Source organism: Barbus barbus (assembly GCF_936440315.1).
Source record: "Barbus barbus genome assembly, chromosome: 10".
NCBI classification, from domain to species: domain Eukaryota; kingdom Metazoa; phylum Chordata; class Actinopteri; order Cypriniformes; family Cyprinidae; genus Barbus; species Barbus barbus.
The window spans coordinates 18,068,824-18,092,251 of record NC_136738.1 but is presented as its reverse complement, the minus strand read 5'-3'; the positions used below and the strand labels follow the sequence as shown (position 1 = coordinate 18,092,251).

General features: G+C 37.8%; 3 protein-coding genes across 3 annotated transcripts; 1 reads left to right on the top strand and 2 right to left on the bottom strand.

The window, feature by feature from the left end:
- Positions 1-1,256: 1,256 nt before the first annotated feature.
- On the top strand, positions 1,257-9,940 carry LOC306876484 (serine/threonine-protein kinase 17B-like). Its single transcript, XM_079427692.1, has 7 exons — positions 1,257-2,027; positions 4,935-5,147; positions 5,241-5,379; positions 5,494-5,620; positions 5,761-5,809; positions 6,542-6,721; positions 7,352-9,940. Exons 1-7 carry the CDS (start codon positions 1,906-1,908, stop codon positions 7,587-7,589), a joined length of 1,068 nt encoding a protein of 355 aa, XP_079283818.1. The 5' UTR covers positions 1,257-1,905; the 3' UTR covers positions 7,590-9,940.
- A 539-nt stretch (positions 9,941-10,479) lies between these two features.
- Positions 10,480-13,321, bottom strand: LOC306875708 (mitochondrial protein C2orf69 homolog). Its single transcript, XM_079426412.1, has 2 exons — positions 13,058-13,321; positions 10,480-12,104 (listed from the first exon to the last, which is right to left on the bottom strand). The coding sequence occupies exons 1-2, from the start codon at positions 13,268-13,270 to the stop codon at positions 11,388-11,390; spliced, it is 930 nt and encodes a 309-aa protein (XP_079282538.1). The 5' UTR covers positions 13,271-13,321; the 3' UTR covers positions 10,480-11,387.
- Positions 13,322-16,780: 3,459 nt separating this feature from the next.
- LOC306876156 (SOSS complex subunit B2-like) lies at positions 16,781-21,482 on the bottom strand. The gene is made up of 6 exons (XM_079427136.1): positions 20,493-21,482; positions 20,139-20,277; positions 19,854-19,925; positions 19,052-19,136; positions 18,698-18,758; positions 16,781-18,405 (listed from the first exon to the last, which is right to left on the bottom strand). The coding sequence occupies exons 1-6, from the start codon at positions 20,584-20,586 to the stop codon at positions 18,203-18,205; spliced, it is 654 nt and encodes a 217-aa protein (XP_079283262.1). The 5' UTR covers positions 20,587-21,482; the 3' UTR covers positions 16,781-18,202.
- Between the last annotated feature and the right edge of the window lie 1,946 nt (positions 21,483-23,428).

Here is a 23,428-nt window from a genome sequence, read left to right as displayed (position 1 = left end):
GTCGTGCCAAATAGAATCAAATGCTTTTTTTAAATCGACAAAGCATGCAAATATTTTTCCATGTTCAGTCTGTTTTACGTGTTTATTGATTAGGTAGGGTGTAAATGTGGTCAGTAGTTCTATAATTAGGAAGAAAGCCAATCTGACTAGGGCTCAGGACACTGTGTTTATTAAGGAAGTTTACTATTCTATTGTTTAAAATGCTGTTAAATAACTTCCCCAGATTACTGCTCACACAAATACCTCTGAAATTATTAGGTTCTAATTTGTCTCCACTCTTGTGAATAGGGGTAATAAGTCCTTGGCTCCAGATGTCAGCAAAACAGCCTGAACTAAGTGCAAGATTGAATAATTTGAGCACAGCTGTCTGAAGCTCAGGTGTGCTGTGTTTCAACATTTCACCCAGAATGCTGTCAGGGCCACAAGATTTCTTAGATTTTTGGCTTTTGAGTTTTTTCATCAATTCTTCATGTGTAATTGGGAAGTCAAGTGGGTTTTGATTATTTTTAATTATGTTTTCATAAGTTTAAAGATTTTGTGTGATCTGATCAGAATTGTTAATGAGTTATTTGGAGGGATTTCGTTATATAAATTTTCTAAATGTTTTGTCCAAATGTTTCCATGTTGTATTGGCAAGTCTTGTGGTTTTATAGTGTTCAGATTATCTATCTATCTATCTATCTATCTATCTATCTATCTATCTATCTATCTATCTATCTATCTATCTATCTATCTATCTATCTATCTATCTATCTATCTATCTGTCTATCTATCTGTCTGTCTGTCTGTCTGTCTGTCTGTCTGTCTGTCTGTCTGTCTGTCTGTCTGTATATCTCTATTTATCTGTTCATCTCTGTCTGTCTGTCTGTTTGTCTATCTGTCTTTCTGTCTGTCTATTTATCTGTCTGTCTGTCTATCTATCTATCTATCTATCTATCTATCTATCTATCTATCTGTCTGTCTGTCTGTCTGTCTGTCTGTCTGTCTGTCTGTCTGTCTGTCTGTCTGTCTGTCTGTCTGTCTGTCTGTCTGTCTGTCTGTCTGTCTATATATCTCTATTTATCTATTCATCTCTGTCTGTCTGTTTGTCTATCTATCTATCTATCTATCTATCTATCTATCTATCTATCTATCTATCTATCTATCTATCTATCTATCTATCTATCTATCTATCTATCTGTCTATCTGTCTATCTGTCTATCCGTCTATCCGTCTAATGGGCGAAATTCTAACGATCATCAGATGACGATAGTGGTGACGTAGCTCTTCTCTGCTCGCGCTGGCATCAGAGCAGAATTTGAAACCGTGGACGGAGCCGGTGGACAAGAGGCGAATCTACGAATCGGATCCGATTTACCTCAGCATGGACTAGTTAGCCACAGACAAGCGTTTACTCTGCGTTCAGCTTCTTTCAGAGTTCATTAGACAGGTTTTTCGCTGTTGTTCCCATGAGAGGAGGAAGAGGGTGTCCGCTCTAAACTTTAGTGGAGTGATTTTGTCCTGCGTGAAACACAGTCTGTCGATCGGTCGGTGTGTATTTTTAACAAAATGAGGCGAATCTCTTTGTACGTTTGTCAAAATAAAGGACAGAGTTAATCTGGGAGTTCTAGCGGTATCTTTGAAAGCTAAATGAGCTAATCTGCGCTAGCTGGAAGCTTAGCTTCGGTTATCTTGTTCAAACTCAACTGAACTCACTCCACTGAGGCGAATTAATTTATTGTCAACTCTTTCTGAATAACCGCGAACTAAACACTCTTTTACTAAAGCCTTTTCACTGTTGACGGCGTGAACACCGTGAGTGGCAGTGGGTGTTTTTTTTTCCTGGTTGCGAGTCTGAACATGAGCAGAGTGCTGGTTAAGTGACAATAAACGGTCTGCAGATTGACTGGACACTCGCTGGAGGTGATGATGGCCCGGAGGAGGCTGGACAGTCGCAGTGGATCCTCGGCTCTGCTGTCAGAGATCCACTCTCACATCCTCACGGATCCTCTGGACGCCGTGTTTGACATGAGCAACGAACTGGGCAGGTCTGTAAAATACTCCCCACTAAGTTACCTAAAATATGTCGTCTTTTAAGTGTTTCCATGCTTCGTTTGATGTTGGCATAAAGATTTTATGTATGTTGATGAACGTTAGAGTGACTGCACACACGATGATGTAAATATGTAAATGCATGGGTTTCTGTTCTGTCTTATCTTGAAATTCTGTGATACTAAAATACTGTCAATGTTTAATGAAATAAAGTACTTGTCACTTGTAGTTTTAAGGAACTATAGCATGTTTTATAGTCTAAATGTATTGCTCTACACGTCATATTTTTGAGTATGTGTTTATAGTGTGAATATTTATTGCAATTTAGTATCAAATGATTCTTAAGATATCATTCTGCAGTAGTCAACATTTGAAGTAAAGTTCATCAAAGTTGTCCTAAGACAAAAACACGTTTTGGTTTTAGGACAACTTTGATGAAAGGTTTTGATCCACTTCAAATGCTGACTAGTGTAATGTGTTGATTTGGTGCCCAAGAAACCATTCCTATTATTATCAATGTTGAGCACTGTTGTGCTGCTTAATATTTTTGTGGAAACTGTGATTAATGTTTTTCAAGACTGACTGATTCAATATACAAATCTTAATTATCATTTTTAATCAACTTAATGCATCCTTGCTTTATAAAATAAAATTATACTTCATCTCATTGGGTATGTGCATATAGTTGTAATATTTACAGCATCATTACCATTATGCGAAGTATTGTGGTCCCAAATCGTAAGGCAACATATGATCTGTAGGATAGATGTGTTCCTGGTTTATTTTGTTTATTTTTTTTTTCCACAGAGTGAGTAGTAGTGAAGGTTGTCTGGTGTATGCAGTCTTGTCCTGCTTAGCTATTCAGGATTGGAAAGGCCTTGCTCACTGAACTGTGACTAATATGTGTGTGTGTGTGTGTGTGTGTGTGTGTGTCACTGCTAAAGCACTACAGCACGGCTTTGGATCTTGCAGGAAGGAAACCCATGTGGGAACCAGACCCAGTTTTGTGCTGTGCTGTAGATTGTACTGTGAATACTGAGAAAGAGGAAGTGACATTGGTCTCTTCCTCTTTCTCTCTCACCATTTGCATACAGCCATATTCGGGTTGTTTTTACGCTGCTGGCTGTGTTGTTTAACAGGAAATAATTTCACACTTCTCTTACAGTTTTAATTCTTCAGTGTGAAGATGTATTGTTGTTTGTTTCTGTGGAGGAAGGTGCAGCTCTGTGGAAATAAAGTAGTACATATGAATGTGAATACCGTTAATTGTTACATGGTTTTTATGAGATGACGACATGCAAAGTTGTTCAAATAGAGCAGTTTCGTTTTGAATTGGGACGATAAGAATAGGGTTTATTGGTGTTTACTTGCATTGGAAAATACCTTGAAATATCAGGGATTTTTCGCTGGTCTGGGAGAGTCACAGAAATGATTAAAATGCTAAGAAATCATGGAAATATCAGTATTGATTCTATTCATACACAAGGTTTTTGTTATCATATTGATATACACAATTCAAATTTAAGTTCTGTTTTTTTTTAAATAAATAAATAAATACACTATATTGCCAAAAGTATTGGGTCACCCCCTTTGACTACTTTAGTAATTTCTTTGAGTACAAATCTTAATGTTTAAGCATATAATGATATTAGCATACACAATTCAGTAGAATATCATTATATGTTTAAACATTAAGATTTGTACTCATAGAAATGACTAAAGTAGTCAAACATGTTCATTAGAAGGGGGTGACCCAATACTTTTGGCAATATAGTGTAGCTGCTTCTAGCAAGGATGCATTAAATTAAGTGACAAAGACATTTTAAAGGACTTACAAAGGATTTCAAATAAATGCTGTTTTTCTGAACTTTCTAATCATCCTGAAAAAAGTGTCATGGTGTCCACAAAAATATCAAGTTGCTGTTTAGCTACTGTGATCAGCTTTAATAATTAGAAGAAATGTTGCTCAAATCAGCATATTAAAATGATTTTTAAAGGATGATGTGATACTAAAGATTAGGGTAATGGTTGTTACATATTAAAATATACTGAAATAGAAAACAGTTGTGATTTAATATTTCACAATACAGTTTTTACTTTTTTTTTTTTTGGCTTGGTTAGTACATACGTCTATTTCCCAAACTTTTGATAAACTCTTAAAAATACAGATGCTTCACAGTGCCATAGACGAAACTTTCTGTTTCACAAAAGGTTCTTTGTGGCGAATAAGGTTCTTCAGAGTATTAAAAAAACGTAAGCAAGAGATGGTTCTTTAAAGAACCTTTGACTGAATGGTTCTTTGTGGAACCAAAATGGTTCTTCTATGGCATCGCTTGAAGAACCTTTTGATGCACCTTTATTTTTAACAGTGTAGGTAGTATATACTTTGTTACAGTTTTGATTTTGACTTGGTTTCAAGATCTAAATGGATACAGTGTATGTGGTATACAGTACAGCACAGTATGATACATCCTAACATGATGTATTATAACAAAATTAGTTTACAGTCTGGTCCAAAGAATTGTGGGATTGATTTTGAGCATATGCTTATATCCTAATGTCTCACCTGTTCATGTTGTGACGGTAATTGCAGTTTTTAAAGTAAAGACTGGCCCACATCAGTCATCTAACCTGATATTAAGCTGTGAGAACATCTAATGGAGGGTTTGAATAATTTAATAACTATCTGTGTCAGTAAGAGCTTTAGTGTGAATGAGAGAACCGCTTTAGGTGTGACTGATTGCATGCAAACTGACATCTTTAAAGTGCATCATAAAAAAAAAAAAAAGATATTAAGGTACTTTATTTATAACTTAAAAATTTCCATTTGTCACATTCTGCCTCCATTATACTCATTTTATTCTTTCTCTTAGTTTTTTTCTATTTCTGTTTGTCTTCCTCAGGGGGAAGTTTGCAGTGGTGAAGAGGTGTGTGGAAAAGGCCACAGGGAAAGTCTTCGCTGCAAAGTTCATCAAGAAGCGGCGACGAGGTCGCGACTGCAGGGCGGAGGTTATTCACGAGATCGCTGTTTTAGAGGCCGCCAAGAACAACCCTCGTGTGGTGAACCTACAATCTGTATATGAGACGGATCATGACCTCGTTCTAATGCTGGAATAGTGAGTGCTGTGATATATCAATTGTATGCCCAGTTCACGGAAGGATTGTTGAGCTCAGTACTAAGAATAACTGTGAATGTGTTTGTGCGCCAGTGCGGCGGGTGGTGAGATATTTGACCACTGTGTGTCAGAGGAGCTGTTGCCCGAAGGTCAGATCACCCGTCTGATCAGACAGATGCTTGAGGGAATTCACCTGCTGCACCAGAGCAGTGTGGTCCACCTGGACTTAAAGGTAAGATGCACGGCTGCCTTCAACACCTTTCATTGGACACATTTCAAATTAGATTATCTGTATAAAATACAATAGTTTTGTTTATTATTGAGACAATGTTTTTCTTTCATTCAGCCCCAGAATATTCTCCTGACGAATCGGAGCCCATTGGGAGATATAAAGATAGTGGATTTTGGCTTGGCCCGCAGGTTGGGCTCTGCTGGGGAGCTCAGAGAAATTCTGGGAACCCCTGAGTACGTAGGTAAGGTTTATTCAGTGTCATTCATCTTCAAATTCACACATATCTCTGTATTCAGGGGCTCATCACAACAGAAGAGTTCATGTTCATGAAGATGTATATCATGATTGTTTGTTTTTTTGTCTTTTTAACAATATATTCAGCCCCTGAAATCTTGAACTATGAACCAATCACCACTGCAACAGACCTCTGGTGAGTCTTTTTCATCAGGTGTTTCAATATACAAGGTTCCCACAGGGTGATATCCAGACCTGGAAAAGTCATGGGACAGTAATAAAATTGTAGAAGGTCATGGAAATTCCAATGGTCAATAGACAGTTTTCTATTTATACTCGCAGTTCATGGAAAACTCTGAATGAAGTGAAAAGTCTGGCCATCACATGCTCATACCATATTCTGCAAAGTAAAGGAACAAAATATACTACTGTTCAAAAGTTTGGCGTCAGTAAAAATATTTTTAAACGTTTTTCTCTTATGCTCAACCAAGGCTGTATTTAAAAATACAGTGAAACCATTATTATTGTGAAATATTATAACAAATTTTAAAATGTTTTAAAAATATATTTATTTGAATATATTTTAAATATTAAGTGTCACACGATCCTTCAGAAGTCATTCTAATATGTTGATTTGGTGCTCAAAAACATTTCTTATTAACATCAATGTTGAAAACAGATGTGTTACTTTATTTTATTCAAAATAAGCTAGAATGTGGTAAGATAAAATGTGCCTCGAAACCAGCCAATAGACCAGCATGATCAGGCAGGGAGATGCAAGACCTAAAAACCAGCTGAGGCGGCAGCAGCAAGATGGTCTGATACTAGAGGCAAAACACTTTTGTGCTAACAAGGGATATTTCATGTTTGGTGTCATATGTTGTTGTTTAAGCTGGTTTTTAACTGATTGTGTGTCTGTTGATATTAGGAGTGTGGGCGTGATCACCTTTATGCTGGTGACTGGAGAGTCTCCCTTCGCTGGCGAGGATAAACAGGAGACCTTCCTAAATGTATCCCAGGTGAACGTGGACTACAGCAGAGAGGCTTTCTCAAGGGTGTCTGAACTGGCTGTCGACTTCATCCAGAAACTGCTGGTCAAAGCACCAGAGTGAGTTTGCCCTTGCGACTCTGATTTCAGACGGTTAGAGGAAGTGAAGCTTGTTTGCCAAGCTCAGTGCTGCGCAATATAATGTACACTACTGCTTCTAGATGAAGAGTCATATGATAAGTGCTATGGAAAACTCTTTCCCACTTACAGAGCAGTAATTATTCTAGGTCATACGATTTTATTTTGCATAACAGAGTTTTAGAAATGAAGTAATTTCAGTAGGTTTACAAATTAACTTGTCCAATGATCACTGTTATATGGCTCAAAGTACTTCCTGAAAATTGACTTTCCCCATTGCTATAGATTGTATAACTATTGGTTATCACAAAGTATAAAGTCCATGTTTCATTTTCTTTTCATTTGTCTTCAAGCATTCAGACATCTGCAGAAAACATTTAAGCCTGATTCAACTGAAATTAAACGAGGCCAGATTGTTAAGCAAAAATGGCAGCAAAAGTTTGGTTGTTCTTAATAGAATTAAAATGGTACATTTCCACATGCTGTCATAAACTAATTAATGTACTTTGGTTTTATTACTACTCTTTACTGTTTCAGCATAATAGTATGAGAATGTTTTCCATTCAGCCACATATCAAAGTCCTTCATGTGAATTCTCCCCTGCTTTATCAGGGATCGTCCCAGTGCAGCCGATTGCATGACCCATCCCTGGCTGTGGCTCCATTGTCCAGGTTCTGATCCGATTCCTGTGACCCCACGCACTCCCCGGGAAAGGAGTTTCGGTGGGAAGTGGTCCGCGCCACCCGAGGATCCTGAAGACAAAGAGAACATTCTGGACTCGCCGCACACCAAGAGGTTTCGTTTTGAGGAGGACATGTCAGCCACGGGGGACGGTGACCACTTGTGCTGATCCGAAAGGGAGATGCACTTGCACTGAATAGCAGTTTTGGTCTTTTTGTTGGCCCCCACACAGCACCAGCAAACATGCTCCTGTCCTAATGCTGTTTTCAATATCCTTTGGCCAACCAAAGAGGATTTTCTTACTCAATCTAGTGTAATGTTAATATTATAATAGTGAGAATCTAAATATCTATGTTGCTGTCCTGTCTTAAGATGCCTTTTCCTGCCATCTTTGGATTTTAAATTATTCATTTGAATATTTTAATTGCCATTCAGTATCGATTTAATTTTCTGTTGATCTCAGCAAATGTTAATCTAAACACTGCACTTAAGGGATTTTCACCAATAAGGGATTTGAAAAAGACAGATGCTCGAGAGCGGCAGGCCATTCAGTGGTTTTTAATTCTGCTTTAATGAAGGGTGAGAGTGTTTGAGCACACTAAAGAGTCTCTTTGCTCTTTGTGTCTCAACATCAGAAAGAGTTAGTATGATTAGACTCTTAATTCAAAAACACCTTGTGATGGTCTCAGTGCAGGAATGCTCTCGGTGTGTGGGCATGTTTGTCTTACATCCTCTTCTTGTTGCATTGACACATTAGTGGGCTCCATAAAAATGTGACTCAACTCAAACACGCACAGCACACCCTGGATTACACAAATATGTGTTTGTATTGATCACAGAACTTCCTCTTAGATAATGACTAAAGAAATGCAGGAAAGCACTTAAACCCTCTATTATATGTGTTTGTGTCATTAAAACAAGAGAAAATATTTTTAACAGCTTTAGATTTAGTAAATCTATTTTAAAATGATTTTAGTTTTAAATATTTCCTTTTTTATTTCCAACTTATTGTATAATAAACTATTATTAAGCAACATTCTAGCATCCCCCATGGCAGGCGCCTAATATCTCAATGTCTGTGATGGTCTATGATGTACATAATCTTGAAATGACCGTTTTTATCTATGCATCAATCTGAGGTAACTCAGGGTTTTTGTTACCTTTTTTTTGTACAGGTGTTTCTAATACTATTAACTGATGGAGGTTTCAGTCTTTGTTCATTCCGAGCCTTGTTCTCAGGGTTAGCTGTAACTGTATATTTCTCGAGTGCCTTTGTGTGCATTTTTTTCTATGCTTGAGCCGAATAGCCTGACTTGATCCTCTGTAATACCGGTGCAGCACATTTCTGTGGATGTATTATTGTTAAGGTTTATCCTGTTTTAATTGAGATACTGGCACAGCCTTTAAACTGATGGCCTGTTGTATTTAAAGTAAATTATTTCTATGTTTTTGGTCATTGAGATGTACATGTATTCAGTGGGATTTAGAAAGGAAAACGGTGTTAAAGTTAGATTTATGGTCTTGGATTATGTAGGGCATGAAAAGATGGGTTATCGAAGTTGGCTGTTATTGTTGAAATGATATGGTTATGTTCGGAGAGTGAAGTATGTTTGGTAGTGATGAAAGTACAGGGTGTGAATACTGGAATGAAGGCAAAGGAATGTTAGAATCTTGTGGTGGAAAGTCGTCTGCACATCAGCAAGTGTGTAGTAATGCAGCAAATACAACTAGATCAGCTTAAGCTTTATTGGTGTAATATTTTGTTGAGTGGCTGTCAGAACTGGAAATGTTAGTATTACAGAATTCAGTCTTAAGGTCGAGCCCTTCGGTTATTGTTCTCTGTTTAAAGAGGTGTGAAGAGTTCATGTGTGTTTTGCGCGCTCAGGGCCTTATGGTTTCCCAGAGATGTCACCAGTCTGCAATCATAATAGGGCTATTGTCTCCTAAGACGAGAGGCTCTTGTCACGGTCGTGTGCTCACTGTATGCCATCATCTTAAAGGAAAACTTGAATCTATTCCTTGCCTGGGAAACAGCCTCAATAATGTTTAAAGACCATGAGGTATTTGAAGCTGGAATTCAATAGAGAATAGACCAGGCTTTGGAGAGCATTTCTGAGCAGTCACTGTGGTATTTGCAAAAAGCTTGTGATAAACTTTGTAAGGACACTTAAGGGATAAACTTTCTTGATTCTCTTTCTATCTTAGGCAGGATTAGTGAAAACTGATAATAGAAGATAATTCATTTCTGGATGAAAACTGTGTATTTTGAGTTATATGAACCAGAATAAATTTATGCTCAAATGATTTACACGAATTCTAATAAAGCCATTGAGAGTCTAGAGTTGTAAAGGATGTACCCTTACTGTAGATTTTGTATGTTGTTGATTTATGATTCATAACATTTTCAATTTTGTTTTTAAAACATTACAACATCCCTCATACAACGTCATTGATTTATTTAAAATTTCCTAGCTCTGAAATGCATCAGACTTGAATAAATTCTTATACTTCTGAAATGTGTCATCTGACTATTTTTTTTCCTCAAGTTTTCCGTGATAATATTAATAATAATAATAATGTTAAGCAAATTGCCTTTCACTAAGTTCAAGGATATAGAGTATATATCTACAGTACCCTCCAAGAGTATTGGAACAGTAAAGATGAAATGTTGAAACGGCTAATAATAAAATATGACATTCTGTAGTTTTGTCTCATATTCATCTTTTAATCATATTTGTAAACGTCTTGACCCCACAGCCAACAGAGCAATTTTGTCTTTACTGTTCTAATAGTTATGGAGGGCACTGTATATCCAATAATAAAGAGTAGGATAAAGACTATTTTTTTATGCTTCGTTCTTACTAATCAATCTAACACATGCACACACACGTACGTATGTGTGTGTCTATATATATATATATGTGTGTGTGTGTGTGTGTGTGCATTAGATGTTGTACCTTTCCCTCAATCTCATTTCGTGTCAACTTGAAATGCATTATTTAAATTAACATTTTAAAAAATATAAAATGATTATTTCTAATTAAACAGATGATCACTCAAACATTTCAACATTTTTATTGAATTACATAAGCCTGGAATGACTATGAAGCAGGAAGTACATTCATGGCATTACATTGAGGATGTTGCAAAATCCATGTTCATTTGTATGTGATACAATGCATTCAAGAGAACAATCCAAATACAGTGTGCCATCTAGAGTCTTCTAAGATTCAATACTGGAATCTTTTTAGATGCTAACCATCAAGCAGTCAATAAAACCTTTCACTACAAGTCAGTAAATAAAATATTTGAAATTAGTTTGTTTTTTCATCTAACCAAAAATATATTCTGTACATTGGATTCTAATGGAAGAGCCTTAGATTTTTTTTATTTGATTATCAAATAAAATAAACACCAAATATTGAACATGAACGTCTGATAAATCCACTGATGCAAGACTATATGTTTAAGCAGGACTCCTACAGGAAATATGTTTTTTTTTTTCATTCAAGAGTATCCATACGGTAATAACGGATACATACTTGAATAAAAATCCATACTTTTTAATTTAACAACATAAATATATTAGTAATAAGCACTTTCAGATTTCTCTTGTTTTTTCCTATGCTGTGGGAAATGAGAGCCCTTTGAATATAAGGGAGGTGATGATTTTACAAGCATATCTGCATTCCAAACAGACTATAACAGACAGAGCTGATGTAGTTAGATGCAACAGGCATCAAATAAGGCTTAATGTCAGGCAGCTAAATGTTTTACAAGGTTGGTCATTAAGCTTCAGTCTTCTCTTGTACTTTATGAGTGTTTTGTAGGCAGCATACAGTTATTCTTTCAAAGCCTGGAAACCCAAAGCTCTTGACTTACTGATATATCAGTGCAATACAAAGCTGTCTGCTCTGCAAAGAATACATTCCATGTTAAGACTTGTGAAAGCACAGATCGAGAACAGTCAGAATTCCTGAATCACCCGGAAGTGATTTTCGATGGATGCCGGCTCATCCTCGAAGTGCAGTTTCTGGTTAAGACAAGCGCCCAGATCCTCCAGAGTCTTTATAAAGTGGCGGTGCTCTCGACCGACCCATGCTCTCATTGGGTCACATACCTCATATGGAGTGACATGGGCGTGGATAGCCACCCCACTGGAGGCCAGCTCGCCCAGAGCACACTTATCGGTCACCCAGGTCTCACTGCCACCAGGGTGTCCTCCATCCAGCCAGTAAATATCTGAAACACTGTCCAGAAACAGCCTCAGTTCTGGATCAGCTCTAGCTCCAGCCAGCTCATACACTATCTGATTGAGAACAACGCATCCTTTACTGAAGCCCACTATGGTGAGGGTGAAACCTGCAGGCAGGGGGCCAGGGGTGGATGTACTACTAAGAGGGGGTAAAGGGTTTGGGAGGCCAGCCCGCTGCATGCTGTGACCCAGGAGTGCCCTCAGGTGGTGAACGGCTCCGTAGTCTGGAGAGTGTTCTGGTGCTCCAAATAGGTTGCTCTCTACAAAGTTCTGATAGCAGCTGAACTTGTGTAGGTACATTCGGGATGCGCGGACGACCCAGATATGGCAGCCAGGGAAACGTTGGCCCAAGGTGAGGGCGACACGCTCCAGACTCCAGGACTGCCACGGGGTAACGTCACGCTGGAGGGCCATTTCCTGCTGAAAGTTCTGCATGGTGGATGAGAAAGTTGCATATGAAAAGGGGATGAATAGTCAAGTTAAACAAACTCAGTACTAGCATATATATATAATAAACACTTTGAACCAAAATCACTGTACCAAGGAATTTATGACTTTTCCGGTCATTCGTAATTGCTGTTTTTTTTTCTTTTTTAGATTGCATTTTCTGAGAACTTAGAGAGCCATTTCTCACTGATACAGCTGCACCTGAACATAATGAGAAAATTGTATTCACTATAGTAATTTCCATGACTTCTGATAATTTTATCAATTTCTATGAACTCACCATTTTTAAATTCCAAATTTTCTGTTTACACAATTCAGGTATATTTGAGATTTTACTAGAAGGACTAAATGTGCAAGTTTATCTGAAAAAAGTTCCTTTTATTCGGACATATGCTGACATTTAAGATGAAAATTAAGTTTTGCAACCACAGTAATAACTTGCATTTTAAAATATAGTAAAATAGAAAATTATTTTAAATCGAAACATTACCAACCATTTTTCCCGTTTTCTTTTCTCAAAATAAATGCTTAACCACAATATAAACTTGGAAAATAATGTGCATGTGATATGCGAACAAAGAAATACGAGCATCATTCCAAGTCTAAAGGAATTCAGAAATCCTCAGAAACCTGGCTGAACAGACTCCTGCAGAATGTGTCGCAGACCTGTGTTCAATGCTTCCAATGAAAAACTATAGAGATCGAACCCAGTCGCAACAGAAGCTAAACTGTATCAAATGACTTTAGTGAATAACCAAACTACACAGTTTAGTCTTTTTTATATATATATATTTTGGATCAAATCAAAAACTGTAAACAATATCTAATTCCCAATATATAATATCTAATTGTTGAGCTCTTTCCTAAGGCATTATTGATTAAAAGGCCGTTTAAAGCAGGGCATACAGTCAGTGGTACTGATGACATGCACCAACCTGAATGTCTCCAGGAAAGAAGACTACGTGATCGTTTCCTTTCTGCAGGTCCTCTGTTTCATTGTCGCATCGTCTCTGCGTTTCCGTGGCAGGTCTTAGGAGCAGAACATCATTTACGCGGTTTTGATCGTAACCGGGGACTGAAGTCAGGCGGAGCAGCGCGGGCGCAGCAGCTGAGGTCCCGGGCCCGCACAGCCCCGCCGCGGCGGTCATCTTCCTCGCTATAGCAGCTAGCGATAAACAAGCCACAACTGATCGGATACTTCCCATAAAATAAAGGATTATGTAGCGGCGTCTGCGCGACCTGCAGCATTAAGACTGAAACCATCACTGCAAAACCAGAGCAAAGAATAATGCCGCATGATCCGAACTAATCCGGTGGGCATTCAGCCGTTAAACATGAAGCATAAAATAAACCGAAAGGTTCAGGATAATGAAATACGTATGGCGTAAAATTTGTTTATATTAAACGCCGCCGAGTGGCATTTACGGGAGCGTCACACTGTGACAACGATGCGCATGCGCGCAGTACAGCGCTCATACGTAACGCATTTGGATTGACTGCTTCAATAAAACACTGTAGTGATTACTGCGGCACAACTATGTTTAATCCACTGGCCAAAACTCATATTTAAACAAAACTGTCTGGATCTATCCTTCATAAGGAAAAAAGCGTGAAGGCATCACAGTGCTAAACATCTTCAATGATGTTGACTACAACCGCTCTGTCATCACTATTGTTGCAAGCATTGACCTAAGTAAGATTCCTGCTCGTCCTTCCACACGTTTTTAATAAATGTCCAGTTGCAAGAACAGTTGCTTTATAAGTAATTGTACAAAAGAGGCCATTCTTTATTGCCGTCCATTTTATGGGAGGCTGTACTCTCGGCTTGTGAGCGTGCTCTCTGATTGACATGAATGTCCATGAGGGCATCCACCCATGCATGGGCGCAGTCAGTGGATCTGGTGCCTCTCTATCCACTGGGGGAGGAGGTGGAAAAGAGGCCCAGGGTATGTGGCCTTGCATGCAAACAAGACATTTAAATGCATTTTCTGAATCTCCAGGTTGCAAAGTATAAAAACAGTTACAATGTAGTCTTAACGTATACATAAAATAGAAGAAAACAGCACAAACATCATTAGTTATTCTGGGGTCAACATTGCATTATTGATAGGGACCTATTATTATTTTAATAATTTAGATTTGTGTCAATGTGAATGTCAAGTAATTTTTATTATATGTACCTTAAAGTTTAAGCACTGCTGTTTTCATTTTTTGTGTAGCAATAGCCAGGGCTCTAACGGAACGAGTCACGGGCACCAGTGTCTTTTTATTTGGCTGGGCTGATTCTCCTCAGCATTCAGGTCTGGCTAAGAGGAGAAAGGAGATTGTCTGGTTCAAAAAGGTCTTGGATATGTCAACCATCCAGCCAGATGTAGGTCCACAGCCCACAAGGAAATGTGGTGTTACAGGTAACTTTTTTTAAATCTACAATTACAAAATATAGAACATAAATGAAACACCAAGGTAGATTTTGCATCACAATAAATGAACAGACCAGAACAGTTGGGTTCAACAAGTAATAATCTAATGTATTTTCTCCAAGAATGGGACAAGTATTTAATGGATAGTATATGCTTTTGTTGCAACTATCAGCATAAATTCTTAAAAAATAATATAAAAACGTAAACAAAATCATACAATAATACTATTTAACAGCTAAATTCCAAGTGGTTGGTCTATTGTTTATATTTGGGTATACATGAATAGTTTGCAATATGTTTATTTTTTAATTCTTATGGAGAAAATGAATGGGAAAAATACTTCAGTAACCAAGACTGCTGAAAATGTTGTGCTCTTTTAAAGGGATAGTTCACACAAAATGAAAATTCTGTAATCATTTGCTGATTCTCTTATCAACGAACTGTTTAATCCAAGTTTTGTTAAGAGATATGATTGCTTTTTTGATTAACAGGTTTAATTCAGGCCATTTTGACCTTATTGGGGTTTTTTGGTTTTGGCATGACATGAGGGCGGTAAATGCTATCCCTTTAAGAGAGAGTTTAAATTATTTGAATTACTATTTTAACCCTTAAATAAAACAAATAAGTTATCTAATTTGCAGGTGTTGGAGACAGGCATGCTCCAGCCTCACTAATCACAGCACGAGTAGCAGAACTGGCTAGACACCATGGTGTGGCCATCAAGGGTGAGTGCCAGAGACTGGCAGAGGGAGCAATCTCAAATGGCATTGGAGAGTTCTGGAAAGAGCAGCAGCGTGTGCACATGAACAAGCCAAAAGCTTTCACCTCTGTGCTAAATTGAAGACTAATCAATGGTTAATTAGATGGCATTGTCTGAACCATCAACGACTTACCTGTTTGTTTACAAGAACAGTGCTTAAAGGTATATTTCAGGCAAAAATTACAAATCTTTCATTATTTACTTGCCCTCGTGCCACTCCAACGCCTGTCTTATTGTCCTTCTGTGGAACACAAAAAAGAATTTTAGGAACAGAGGTAATCATAAACTTAAATTGTGTAGACAAAAACACTGGGACATTTTTCCAAATATATCATTTGCAGGTTTGGAATGACATGGTGAGTAAATGATGACAGATTGATTTTCATTTAGTAATCTCCATTAATAGTAGCCTATTCATTTGGTTACAATGTGAATTTCAACTTTTAATTAACTCTTATAAAAGTTTGAAATGCCTGATTAATGATGATTTATCTCATGTTTTGTGTCAATTTAAGTTGATGAAAAAGCCTACGTTCTGGGTATAATTAAGTTTTGATCAAATAGGACAAGCATAGTCATGCCTATACAGTAACTATATTATATAGAGTGCCTTATATGTTAATGGGTAATATGTAAGTATTACTTGTTTGGGATATATATTTTAATTCCTGCATTTGAAGCAGTTCTGTCTGTGAATGTAAAGATTTTAATGCCATAATTTGGGTTAATTTATCTGTACTTATCACATGATGTTCTGCTCATAGGTGCATATAATTATACAAAAGGTAATTAGGCCCGAGCAGTTTGACTACCACTTTATGATCTCATTCTGAGAGTTGCGGATGTTAGATCTGGGACATTTAGGTGATTTAGTGCTTGAGGAAGGGAGGAACCCTCTCTTATTGCTCACATACTAGATTACACATACCATTACAAAAATGAATTGGAAGAATATCAGGGCTAGCAAGTACAGACAGCAACAGGAACTCTAATTTCACAAGCTGCTAAAGAATTCCGATAAACATGTTTTGAAAACATTCACACAAGTTTGTGCTTGACTGGGCTGATTATAAAACCTATGCATGGGATTCCTGATCTTGTATTTATGCTTCCATCTGGAAGCGAAATATACTGTCAAACAGTGAGTCTTATGCACAAAGATGGTAAAATTAAATGTAATGTGGTGCTTTAAACATACGATTCCATCTGTTTTTTTCTCACCTGTAAATGTTTCACTTGTGCGGCATCAGTGTTGTCAAAGATCAAAAACTGATTAGATGGCACAGAAAATACAAGGGGACAGTAATCACTCATCATATACACTTCCTCGAGTTCAGGCAATCCACATTTGGCACAGATTAAAATAAAATTGGGACACCGCAAAGCAGCTGCAAAACTATTACTGAAGCCACATGCTCTATGGAGTTGGATTGCCGTGACCAGTTTTATATGATGATGATGATATAGCTTCCCATATAAAACAAAATTGTATTTTATGTAATCAGATATCAATGCTGGAATGCACTGAGGTTAATTCTCTTTAAAGTTCTGGATGTTTCAAATACACATACACACAAAAAGTAGTGCATGCTCGCGTCATTTTCACAAGCATGAATCACAAAGTAAATTAACACAATCATAAAGAAACTCACCAAGCCACCAACACAAAAAATGGAGTGCATTTTACACTTAATCCAGCTGTTTTTCTTGACAAACCCCTGGCTCATATTTTAATAATGCCCGCAAACTAACCACAATCACATGATCTGGCAAAACATATCTAAATGAAAAGCAATGCTATTAAAATATTAACTATTACGTATTAGACCATATCTTAATACAGTCATATATTGCACAATCCATATTCAAGGAAATCAATTGATCTGGGTCCTACATTGGCACTGAAAATATAAAAACACCCAGTAACATACTTTACCTGGCAGACAAATGAATATAATTCTGACATCATTCGTTCAGCAGAAAAAAGTTGGATGCTAGACCACAAAACGGGAAAAATTTTAAGTCACCTCTCATGGTCTAACTTTTTTTTTTTTTTTTTTTAAACGAAGCATTTAACATTCTAGCCTGTGCACAAGCACTTTGCCTAGATGCATGAGCTTTACTTATGTGACAAATGTTAGTGTATTAAAACTAATGGGCTAACTGAAATAAAATGTGTAGCTGCAGATGTAACATTAAATGTCTGTATAACAAAACATACAAAGTTGTTACAGTATAAGAATATGCAGAATATTTCAGTGTAGTAACATTGCACTCCATAAAAGCAACAGTCTTTTCAATGTAAATGCCACTCAAAAGATCAAGTAGAACAATTACAACAACCACCACAGGAATTCATTTCCCAATATTTTGATTCGATTATTTATTCCTAATTAAATAATCCTAAGTGTTCAATCAAACTAATCACCTTTCCTTTCACACGGTCACTTCCGGTAAATTTTTTGGCCAAAGGGGTGGGGACAACCCATATATTCATCAGTCACTTTGAAGTTCATTCCCCAATTTGCAACAGCAGTTAATCATTCCTGAATCACATGACAATGCATTCACTATAAATTAACAGAAGAAAGTGCATCGAGTGTTCAAGTAGGGTGTATAGTTCAACAACACATTTAGGGAAAGGAAATGAACTGTGGGGCCACTGAACCAGCACTCAATGGGCAAAGATTGTGCCAACCATTAACTGTAACAAGTTGCATTCTAACCGTTCATGGTAAACAAATCATCATACTATGCAAATATTGGCAAATGACAAAGCAAAAAGCACAGGTGGTAAAACAGTAGCACTGAACCTCGTATCTCTTGATTGGCAGTATTGTTTGGATGGTTTGTGGAGGGATTTTAGGGAGGAGTGGGAACATGGAAGTGGTTTTGCGGTCTCATCTCTTTGAAGCCCTTCTTGGGTCCCTGCCATTGCTAATGGCAACTGTGGGTTTGGGTGGAGCAGGGGGTCCCCCTGCAGTTACTGGGGGTGGTCCATTGCCTGGAACACGCCCATTTGGTCTTCCTGGAGCCCCAAAATTGGGATCCCGAGGCACAGGTGCAGCACTGTTATTAGGAAATACTGGCACAGTACCATTTCCTGTTGGACAAATAGTTAAAAGAAATGTGACCGACTTAACATAACAGAGACACTGTAATAAGTGTTACAACTGTTACTCTAGTTGCATCATTAAGCAGACGTTTATCAAAAGCAACTTACAGTATGTCAACGGTAGGTACAAACAGGAGCGGGATCTCAGTAAAATCTAATTTCTGAGATTGAACCTGCAACCTTCGTTAGCAGATCAGATTCCAAACCATAAAGCTACTAAAATCAGCATTGATTACCTTAGTAGGACAGACTATGAGAAGCACTAGCCATATTTGCTCACCTGTCTGCGCAGGAGTACCTGCATTTTGATTCGGTGGAGAATTTCCCCGCTGATCTTTACCCTATTGAGAGGATGAGAGATAAGACACCATTGTGTTGACTTTAGTCATAAACCAGCACCTCCGGTTATGCAGTTTAATGGTTCTGTATTTGAAACCAAATGTTTGCTCCTGAATTTCGACATTCCAATTTATCTGTTCCAAACAGACTTTGAAATGAAGTAGAATGCAAAGCAAACAATGTTTTTCCATAATAATTGAAGCAAATTTAGGCTTGCAAATAACTGTAAGGAAGTATACTCTTTGAGGCATCACACTGAGGTGCCATTTTGCATAAACAGGAAGATTGCACTCACCATCTTGTTCTGTTGGTTAGCCTGTCCTAGCAGATCTTGATTTGGTTCACTGAAATTAGGAACTTCAGAATACACCATACAGAACCTATGAAAGACAATACAATATGCGCTTTTAATGACTTTGCATTTACATGTATGCCTTTGGTAGAAGCTCTTATTCTAAGTGACTTGCATTCAAGGTGTACATGTTATCGGTTCATGCATTTCCTGAGAATCAAACATGACCATGGCATTGCTGGTGCCGTGCTCTCCTGTTTGAGCTACAGAAACACTTATAAAAAAAGTGATTGAGGGCTAGGTTTTCATATAACAAAAACGCATGTGCGTGTTCTACACACACACACATATACATACAGATAGAATTTTCATAATGATCAATAAGACAATGGCTGAAATTACCAGTACTCCCACACCTTTTGCCTCAGTACATCTACCACATTTATGATCAGAACTAACATTAAATGTTTGAGTAAAGCATAGAATCCAAACTTCTCACTACAGACCAGGGGTGTCTAATTATGCTCCTGGAGGGCCGCTTTCACGCATGCTATTGACATTTTCATGAATTTTCCATTTTTTATATTTACTGCTCAAAGCATTTGCATTAAGAAATCAAGCAATATCTACCCAATGATTCATCTGCCACTAGATTTTGCATCCGACACAAGGGTTAATTACCATTTCGGTTTATCTGCCAAATGGACATCGTTATTGCCCAATGCTGATAAACCACAAAATGATGAACGTGGCAAAAGATTATATTGCACATTATATATTGTGAGGGGTAATATTTAATACTCACTCTCCTATTTTATGCAAGTCTCCTCCTCTTCCAGTATACAGTGTAAGGCACCCCTTCCAGATTGAAGCATACCTAGCCAGACACAAACATTTCCTAGCTAAAACAAACATGTACAAAACGCACCCTGTTCATAAACCTTAATTCATATTCATTTATCCTCTGTACACTGTTACCACTTACATCATTGATGCTGTTTTACAGGATGCTAAGCATCAATAGCCACACAGGGTTTAAAGTCTCTAAGCTCTAAAAGAACTACACAGACAGACAGGAGGAGGTTCGTACCCTCTCGTGAGGCGGATGATGTCCCCGGGCTGGATGAGGCTGCCCAGCTCATCCCACACAGAGATGGCGATGCTGCCGCTCTTATCCGCCACCCTGCACGAGCGCACCTCGTGCCCGTCCTTTGTCTTCGTCACCCGACCTGCGCGTGCACAGCAAAGTTCAGTGAAATCTCAGCCGTAACAAGACTACTAAAAACACACAAATAAATGCGCTACACGACGGTAGATGCATGAAAAACAGAGCAGGGCGGTCAAGCGCAACGTTAGACATGTTAATCATGAATGTTAGCACGGAGGAATTAGCTCCTCTCGTGCTAAAAACGGTCGTGGGGGGCACAGCAGTGAATCCACTTACCGATTTCCAAAACTATAAAGACGATATTAAGGTTTTTCGATCCGGGCTTTACATCTTTAATCAAGATCACAGCTTCGTTGGAGATATTCGACATTTCTGAAAGCTGAGGTGGAGGCTAGCACACCGGCTAGCGAAACCACATCTGAGAGAGGATTTCCTGACCTAAAGCTAAATCTGTGCTCTGAGTGGGTTGTTATATTTGCCAAATACACTTGATTTGGCAAATAAACTTTGTTTACAAGACCCTTTTGGTAAGGCTGAGGGGTTTCTAGCGTAACATGAGGCAGTTTGTTTTCACACTTCAACATCGAGCTACAGGAAAGAAAGTAAAAGGGGAAATATTTCCTCCACGATTAAAACTATTCGTATAAAACACTCAATTCGTTTTCCAAACAGATATTTTAGACTTCATCCTTTCCTAAACCTAAAAACTACGCCTCCAAGACTTCGCTTCCAAGTCTGTCTCAGCTCAAAATGTCTAAGTAACAGCATCCAGATTGATTTATACTGAGTCACGGTTTTTCTGTTAGCCTACACCATCAATACACGGCGTCAAATTAACAAAGAGCGATTAAAATGGACGTTTCTTTACATAAACGTGCGGGTTATGTTTAAAACCGTGTCAGTGAGTTCAGTCACACAATGAACACTAACGCGTCTCTTAATTTCACCTTCCACAAAAAAATCGTTCATCTGGGGTCTAAACGACATTTAAAGCCAAAAGCGACGAGAGTCGAGATAACTATAACGTTAGCTGCCTAACTTTAACGTGCGTTATGAGCTGTTCGGAACTTCCTGATGGCCTTTAAAATTGATATAATTATAGCATGTTTTCTACATGTGTAGAACCGCCAGTTTACTAAGAAAGAGAATATATATATTTAAAAACAAAACTGTCGCAAAAGAGGGGAAATCTCTATTTCACAGTGCTATCCGTCTCTCCCTCGCTAACAAAGCGTCTGATCTGCGGTGCGCCAGCAGCGTGTGTTCGGTTCTTTAGATTCTGCCGGTTGTACCATCTCACTGTTCCGCCGGGGGTGTTCAAAGATGAGTGATCGCCGTTAAATACACAAATGTGATTTTAATATAAGCGCATTTGAGTTAACAGACATGACAAACGATTCTCTCTGTATTATCCAGTATCATCAACATTGCACAGGAACAGCTTTAGAGACTCAAGTGTTGGTTTTTACCGTGTTCTTGTTACATTGAGCTCGATCTGATTGGACACCGTGAAGAATGTGTCCACATGGATAGGAAATAACCACACACCATTTCCTTGCACGATTGTCGACGTTGTGTAATATGATTTGATTACACGCTCCAAAATATTTCCAAATGTATTTGGGTTGCATCATCAGTAATCCAGTAGACTGATGGCAGTTACAAGGCGTTGTTTTTACAGTTTTGCTGTATTCTAATGGCTGGGTCCTATATATGACCCCTGTATATCAGTGAAGTGCAGTTAAACTTGCGCTGGCGTTAACAACTAGGAAATCTAACTAGTTTTGAAAGGCCATGTAGATACACATTTAGTGTTGTGCTTTCCGAATTCAAGTGTGAAAACATAACTGATTTACTAGCTAGATTTAGATTGTCATGAATTTTCACATAATAATTTTAATATTTTAATAATTTTATGTTTTTCATAAAAACATAATCTCAATCCAACATGACTACACCTATGAATATTACTGTTTTAGTGGTTAAAATAGTTATCCAACTATATATATCTTACATGAATAGCTCACTTAAAATACGACTCTAGGTAGACATCGTTCCCGTCTCGACTTGACAACGTTGTCTAAAAGCTAGCAAACACTAGCACATGGTCTTCAAATAAACTTTCCTGAGGCGACAATATTAAAGTAAAACCAATTATTACGTAAATGTAATGAAAAGCCGACGTACACTTGTTTTTAGCAAAGCATTAACGTTAGAATACGATTATTATTATTATGCTAAAAACACTCTTCCATCTTTATTTGACCCTCTAACTCTAGCACTCTATTCTAATTCTATTTCATCGATCTGTCTTTGTGTCTTCTTTGTATCTATCTGACCCTCTAACACCTCTTCTAACACCTCACCTCTTTGTATCTATCTGACCCTCTTTTTTCTATTCTACTTGTTTTCTTTAGGGTAATCGAGGCTTGTCATAGCGTTTGCATATTGTTGCTCTTTTGTTGGTTTTGATAGCTTCTGTTGTCCTCATTTGTAAGTCGCTTTGGATAAAAGTGTCTGCTAAATGTAAATGTAAATAATTTTTATTTATTATATATTATTTCAAATTACAGTCTGATAAAGTATTTATAATTTGTATACTACATTTAGTTTCAAGGGTTTGGGTATTTGTCAACAAGCAGATGAAAACTGACGACGCTTGGCCACACGGTGGAGACAACACCATCCATTCAATTTTAAAGGTCCAATTCCACAAACCAGCTATGGTGGCCAAGGACAAAATAATAATAATAGCAGTAAATTTGGGTGTGAATCTCTTGTTTTTTTTCCTTTGAACGAAAATGTCTTCTCTTTATGGCACCTAAAATCTCAGCTACAATACCTCCTCCTTACATATTTCACACAGTCAGTGGAAGTTGTTGGTACCTCAAAAAACCTCCTTCAACTTGGACAGATATACAGTATATGTAACCCGACCCTTCAGTCTACCTGGAAACCAGAGAGATTTTAGACTGCTTGCCAAGCCCACATATGGTTGATGTAGAAAATGAAACCATGAAGTTTTCTGTCAAGACCGACAATTCATCTTACCTCACATATACTCCACATTTACTAAGTAAAGAACAACAGGACTTGAGATACTCAAAACCTACCTTGCACACTTTTAAATGACATTAATAAATGCATAAATGTTGTCTAGATAATTGTTCGTTGTTGTAAACAAGACTCCGCAAACCCAAGTTGTTTTATCA

What these genes read in the sequence shown, in the direction of transcription:
- LOC306876156 (XM_079427136.1), bottom strand. Translation starts at nt 20,586, where the DNA reads ATGTCGAATATCTCCAACGAAGCTGTGATCTTGATTAAAGATGTAAAG. An exon ending in GACTTGCATAAAATAGGAGA is followed by an intron (nt 19,137 to 19,853) that starts GTGAGTATTAAA and finishes TGTCTTTCATAG; the next exon opens with GTTCTGTATGGTGTATTCTG. An exon ending in CTAACCAACAGAACAAGATG is followed by an intron (nt 18,759 to 19,051) that starts GTGAGTGCAATC and finishes TCCTCTCAATAG; the next exon opens with GGTAAAGATCAGCGGGGAAA.
- LOC306875708 (XM_079426412.1), bottom strand. Translation starts at nt 13,270, where the DNA reads ATGACCGCCGCGGCGGGGCTGTGCGGGCCCGGGACCTCAGCTGCTGCG. An exon ending in TCTTTCCTGGAGACATTCAG is followed by an intron (nt 12,105 to 13,057) that starts GTTGGTGCATGT and finishes TCCACCATGCAG; the next exon opens with AACTTTCAGCAGGAAATGGC.
- LOC306876484 (XM_079427692.1), top strand. Translation starts at nt 1,906, where the DNA reads ATGATGGCCCGGAGGAGGCTGGACAGTCGCAGTGGATCCTCGGCTCTG. An exon ending in CTCGTTCTAATGCTGGAATA is followed by an intron (nt 5,148 to 5,240) that starts GTGAGTGCTGTG and finishes TTTGTGCGCCAG; the next exon opens with TGCGGCGGGTGGTGAGATAT. An exon ending in ACCACTGCAACAGACCTCTG is followed by an intron (nt 5,810 to 6,541) that starts GTGAGTCTTTTT and finishes TGTTGATATTAG; the next exon opens with GAGTGTGGGCGTGATCACCT.